The sequence below is a fragment of the Balearica regulorum genome, chromosome 1 (assembly GCF_011004875.1).
Source record: "Balearica regulorum gibbericeps isolate bBalReg1 chromosome 1, bBalReg1.pri, whole genome shotgun sequence".
In the NCBI taxonomy this organism is placed as follows: domain Eukaryota; kingdom Metazoa; phylum Chordata; class Aves; order Gruiformes; family Gruidae; genus Balearica; species Balearica regulorum.
The window spans coordinates 53,206,549-53,213,116 of NC_046184.1; the positions used below are offsets into that span (position 1 = coordinate 53,206,549).

Genomic DNA, 6,568 nt, shown 5'->3' on the forward strand with positions numbered 1-6,568 from the left:
CATTTGCATCCTCCTTGCAGGTTTGGTTGGATTGTTGTTCTTTGTGTTGTGTTTTTGTTTGGTTGGTTTTGGGTTTTGTTTTTTGTTGTTTTTTTTTTTTAAACTAAGGTTTCCTTGCTTACAATGATGGCTTCACAATAGTCCTATTGATTGCTTTTGAGAAGACGGGTTTTTGCTGTCCTGATTGTGAGTTCTCCTTGGCACATGCTGACCTCTCATTTAAGTTGTCCATTTAGCCTCTACAAGATGATGATAGAGGAGAGGTCACATGAACATGCTCTGGTCTATCTTCTCTACTGGCTACATTTTCCCCTTTTCATCTCTCAACATCAACACAGTGAATTTGGTCAGTGTTTAAAGGGCCACTGATGTATTTGACCAGGCTAGAAGGCAGAGCTTCTAAGCAGCATGGAAAACAGTTCTGGTAGATGAAACACTGTGAAAGATAAGATGTAATTTTGCAAGTAATTAATATATTTTATTTTCATAAAACAGCTACTAATATACCCTTGGGCACCTCCATATTTATCAAGAAAAAAAGATCTCTTTATCCATATTAATCACACAGTGCTAGTTACTGTTAATTAGTACTTGCTCTCAAGCTTTCCTCTTGCAATAGATTAATCTATTCAGTTCTAATGAACAGCCAAAATAGAAGAGATAATACTAGTCTCAAAAAGCTGGCAATACTGACTCGATATCACAGTAAAAACATCTATTCCAGGATTATGTTAACCAGATAATTATTTATGAAACTGCAAAACTTACGAAAGCAACAGTCATCTTACCTTCAGAGAGAAATCATAGGAACAAAACCCTAAAAAAAGGCAAGGTCTAAACCAACGCTGTGTCTTAAGCTACAGACAGGAATGAAATTGTGCAAGAAGTAAGGGGTGCTGAATGAATAAAGCTCACAGACTTAAATCTGCTCCAGTCTAATGCCGCAAGGCCGTACTCAGTAAAGCTAGTATTTCCCGTTGACTACCCTGGGGTTTACCACCAGTCATTCATTAAGAGAGCAAAATCAATCAAATGAATTGTAGTATCTTTCACAGATGATAGAGTTGGGCTGGTGGTTTGGTAGAAATCTGTGTAATTCAGAATGATGCACAATGCAACACGAAGGAGGGGTATGTGCTTCTTGTCATAATGCAGCATGAAACACAGTTTTTGAAACATTTTTTGAGAAAAAGCAGAGAAGGAGGCACCATTAACACTGACTGGGAAGCCCTGCCTAGCTGACACAGTACTGTGCAGTGCTCATCTGATCTAAACAAAGAGGGTTCGACGAAGAACTTTTCTGTTCTCAATGAGGCCAGAAATATAATTTTATCTATTTGATTTTTTTCACTTTCGGAGTATGATTTGTAACAATGACATTTGAAAAGTCATATAATTCATGTCTCCTCTAGCCTTTCCAGTTATGAGCACCAAATTGCCTTTAATTCTTTTTCTGATAACCTGAATTGAAGTGACAACATCTTGTACGGTAGATAAGGAAAAAAGCAAGAACTATAAACATCTGTTTCCTGCTTTTTTGCTTTCTGGTGGAGCTTATTAAATCCAAACTGAAGCGTTTTCAATCACATTAGAAAACAGCCCCCTCTTGTGATGGAACAGCGGTTTGTGGAATGTGCATACAGGATGATGAAATAACAGGGAAACTCCAGCACAGGTAGGATAAGGACAAAACTAGTAACCAGGAAAAAATTCCATTAACTGAGTCTCAGAATTGCTCACTTTGCATGGTTTTATTCATAATTGTATTGTGGCATATATATATTTAAAGATTTCAAAGTTCTGTTCTCTTTAGTAAAAGCAGTAAATCAGCTGCGTTGCTGAAACATCCCTTTTTAGTCCCTTTCACCTCTTCTGTTTCATTTTATTTCTGTTTGGAGTGCAGTAGTGCAGAGAAGCTTTCTGCCTTAATTTCATTTGCTTCCACATCTATACTCTTTTTGCTTCACCCATCCATGCTTTAGTTTCTTTATGCTAGATTATAAGCTTTCTGGGGTAAGTATTGTTTTACTGCATGTTTATACAGTGCCTGGCACAAGAAGGACCTGAATTAGTTATTCCACACCCTGTTCACCGGCATCATTTTCATCCCACTTCTGCTATATTGAAAGTAGAACTTGAGGAGCTTTGTGATCAGCAAAACAATGAATTCATCCAGCTGAAAACTAACCTGACTCAAAAACAAAACAAAACAAAACAAAAAAAATCAGATGATGAATATGAGAAACAAATGATGGGAGTCTTAGTCACAGCCCACTTCCTCCCATTTCCTGTCTGCTGCCAAGACGATCGTGCCCAGCGGCGCGATACCTTGCAGAGAGACTTCTAAAAATATCCAGTTTGTCTTGGACTTCTCTCATACATCGCTCAGCTATTCACTTCCACAAAAGGAATTTGTTTGCTTTGCTTTAGGGCTCAGCTAGACTTACTTTTTCTCATTTCTAGATTCACATGAACTTTAAGACTTTGGTGTGTTATATGGATGTGTTCCTTACGAATGTCATATTGTAAGGAACTTTGGCATTTAAAACTGCCCAAGAGAGAGACGATAGGACGTTCCCCAAAAGTTAGCAATAACAAGTGTCCAAAATTTTAAATAGCTAATGTGGATGACTAACGACATCAACCTCGCAGAACATTAGATGCTATGACTATTATTTGCTTTGTATAAAGTTCCAGCTGTGTTCCTAACTTCCACAGGATGAGCTGACTCGCATCATATGTATCTGCTTAATTGACTTAGACTCTTCTCAATAATGTTGAACCCGTTGCAAAAACAAGATTTGTGGCTTGCAATCTGAACATAGGTTGCTCATGTCACATGTTTAAACACATCATTCAGCCACAAAATAAACCTCACCCTGCAAGACCATACTTTCGCTCTGTTGGTACACACAACTATTCCACTGGTTGAAGTAAGTTCTCACTGTCACAGCACAATGTGACTTGTTCATAGTTAAGTCAAGTGACTTCATGTTTCCTTTCTTTGAGTTCCACTTGCTGAGTTTCATTTTGAATTTCCCCTGTTGGAGGCACTCCAAACCTCACCAGTCCTGGACTTCAGCTTCGTGTTGCATACAGCACTCAAAAGCGCATTATTTCATGTGGCTTCCGCAGCAACTTAGAAAGTTTTCTCCCAGAACAGCTCAAAATTAAGAGTAAAATGACAAGAAATCCTATGGCCTTCATCTGTGGGAACGGAAGAGGTTTCTATCTTTTCAGCCAAGGAAGGACTAAAGGCTTCTTGCTGCAGAACCACTGGTTCAGATCTCTACACCTCATCCATGCTACCGCTTCAGAGTTGCAAGCAGCCATTGCCAACAGTCAAGTAGCCTCTGAGTGACTCACACTCACCAGTTTAAAAAAAATAATAATAAATTTGATGTCATGGGACCTACTTCTCTTTTACACCAAAAAGCAGAATGGAGTACATCTGTAATTTAAGGCTAAAAGTAAGAACATTGTGACCTGATGATTAAGTAAGAGGAAGCTCCGTTAGCATGCCCCAATTTGGTAATCCCAAAGGGTTTTGCTGATGGCGAGAGAATAGCATGATCCCATCCTTAAACTGGGCTGGATTGTAATTATTTATAGCTCTGTACTTTATGGTTTATGCTGGAAGGTAGGAGTAGTTGCAAGCAAGTTGATCTCGGACTACAGGTAATCCTAGACCTAGATAAAGTTTCAGGCTACATAAAAGGAGCAATTAAGACTCTTTATGGAGACAACTGAAACAACTACCCAAGGCCGCTAGATGCAGAGTAGAATTGGGCTGGAATTAAGCCATACACCCTGAGAGGTTTCCACATAACAAAGGTAAAGAGAGGGAACATGGGGACTGTTTAGCAAACTGTGCGTACTGGAAACAGAAGATAGCTAGAATATCAGCAGACAGCAAGAAAAACATGTATGAGGCTTGTCCTGAAGAGCTAGACGGACAAACTTCATACATGTTAGAGGAAAAGGAATCGCTTGAAAGAAAGACTTTGAAAGCATGAAAAGAGAAATTGCCAGCGCTTGCCTGTTTCTACTCTGATCTGGAAAACAAGGATGTGTTTGCCCTTTTTAAACTCTCTTACATCAGGCCTGACTTGTGTAGTAAATTTATCCCACCGAGACAGTGAAGGCTTCAAATACTAAATAATTGCTCTGTGGCAATAAACCAGATTATTTCAATAATTAAAAAATATTTTAACTTTTTTTCTCTCACAGGTATCTCAGATGAATTCATAACTCCAATGTTTAATTTTTATAAAAGCATTGGAGAGTTGAAGATGACCCAGGAAGAATATGCGCTGCTCACAGCCATAGTTATCCTGTCTCCAGGTAACTTCTAATCCAGAATTAAATATTAGTAGGTTTGGAAAGAACGCATGAGGAGTGTGACCTGAGACTTGTAAACCCTTATATTCTACATACAATAAGTGAGCATACACATTTATTTAGAATATTCAGCTGTTAAACCAGAAAACGAGCACAGAAATCCAAACTCAGAATGTCCTGCTACATTATTTGGTTTTGAATGCAAGGAAAAAAGTGCCTAAATACCCTGCTTAAAAAACCTACTGGTACCTGATTACTGCTTGGCACAATGGGCTCTTTCCTTCAGAAAATCCCAGATGTGGTTACATGTATGTCACTACAGCCCACTGTGGAATGTCACATTTTTTTTAGAAGGAAATGGGGAAACCCTATAACTTAGAGGATGGCAATGAAGATCTTGAGCCTTTATTGAACAAACACCAGCTGGCAAGAGCAGAAGGACAGTAGCAAGTTGCCCTCTTGACTACAAAGCATTGGAAACCAACCTTTCAGAAGTATCGGCACAATAGCATCTCAGCCCTGATTACAGGCTTTGCTGTAAAAACTAATACTTTGACGACAAAAACCTAATCAGCTCTGCCTACAAAATAAGGAGGAAAAGTATAGTGCCTCAAACATGCTGACTATCATAGAAATGGGAGAAGAGAAGCCTGATGCTTCAGGACAAAAGACAGACACTAAATTTTCCAAATCGGGTTTCATGGAAGATGGGAAGGTGAAGCAATCCCATCACTCTTTGAGTCAGTGTGGCTCAGGAAATTTTTTTACACCAAAAATTTCAGTGACAAAAGAACCCATCCTCCTCTTTTCCTCCCTCTCCAAATACCCACACTCACGCTTCCATATGAACAAAATAAAAAGTATTTTCTAACAAAGACATTTCATATGAGGATGAAGATGTTTGATTTCTCCCTGGTGACCTGTATGTACACTCTTCTTTACTGGCCAGATTCCCCGGTTGTACGACATCTCCCAGAACTTACGTCGTGCTCAGTTGCTGCAATGCATCGCAGGATGTACTCAGGTGCATTGGGAGATGATGATACAACTGCAGAGAAACATTTCCTGGTTAAAACTCTTCAGTTTTTGAAAACGTTGAAAGTTTTCCCTCGCTAGAAGTGGGAAGCTGACATGAAAACCCTGAACCAAAAATACAATGTTAAAGCATTTTTATTCCCTCTTAATTTGAAAAGAAATATTCTTGGTAGGTGTGAACATCAGTGCCCAGTGTAAATATTTGAATAGTTTGATATTCATTTATCAGTGTAATTATTTACATTTTATCAGAGCATATAGTTGCTAATTACTTCTTTTCTTTTAAAACCATAACCAGATCGACAATACATAAAGGACAGAGAGTCCGTGGAAAAGCTTCAAGAACCCCTGCTGGATATTCTACAAAAATTCTGCAAACTTCACCACCCGGATAACCCTCAACACTTTGCATGTCTTCTGGGCCGTCTTACAGAATTACGGACATTTAACCATCATCACGCAGAGATGCTGATGTCATGGAGAGTGAATGATCACAAATTCACACCTCTTCTCTGTGAGATCTGGGATGTGCAGTGATGGATACTTTTTATTTTAGGAGAAATATCTTTTTAAAGGACCACATAGCATTTATTTTCATAGAAAAATATCCCACAGTACATTAAATTTTCTTTACTGCATTTTTATATACATGCCAGGGATTCATAAAAGTCATTTTGTTCACTATACACAGAACATTGTATAGCTATCAGATTTTCACACGTAAGTATAATTTTCTCTGTATTTATATTCTCTAATCAGAAAGAGCCCAGCAGCTCCTCAGAGGAACCCTGTTAATTCCTGCTGCAATTAAGCTGGTTGCAATTACAGTTCCTCTTGACAAATGGGGAAATGCAGGTTTCCATCCGTATTGTTTTCATTGCACTGTTTTTGTGCTTGGCCTCCATTAAAGAATATATCCCAGATATTTACGGTAATAAACCAGCTGAAATGATTAATGCTAGAGTCATTTGCTGTTCAACCGTGAAATGCGTTCACGTAAGATGCACAAGCTCTTATTTCTTCAGAAGGTGGAAAAGTACGGAATGGAGAAAAGCCACACACACAAGAAAACCCTTTTCATTATATAAACGTGTAACTTGATTATTTCAAAGTAAAAATTATACAGTATCTAAACTTTGTTAAAGTGCATCACAGGTTGTTTGACTTTACAAACTTCTGATTGTTGGTGCTT

At 38.4% G+C, this 6,568-nt stretch overlaps 1 protein-coding gene across 7 annotated transcripts in view; it reads left to right on the forward strand.

Moving 5' to 3' along the window:
• Nucleotides 1-6,510, forward strand: part of NR1H4 (nuclear receptor subfamily 1 group H member 4) — a 39,192-nt gene extending 32,682 nt beyond the window's left edge. For all 7 annotated transcript variants that reach the window (XM_075749494.1, XM_075749486.1, XM_075749503.1 and 4 more), the window contains 2 exons: nucleotides 4,231-4,344; nucleotides 5,675-6,510. In XM_075749494.1, the coding sequence (XP_075605609.1) occupies nucleotides 4,231-4,344; nucleotides 5,675-5,913 (353 nt within the window). In that variant the 3' untranslated portion in view covers nucleotides 5,914-6,510. The remainder of the gene's footprint in view (nucleotides 1-4,230; nucleotides 4,345-5,674) is intronic.
• The last annotated feature ends 58 nt before the right edge of the window (nucleotides 6,511-6,568 follow it).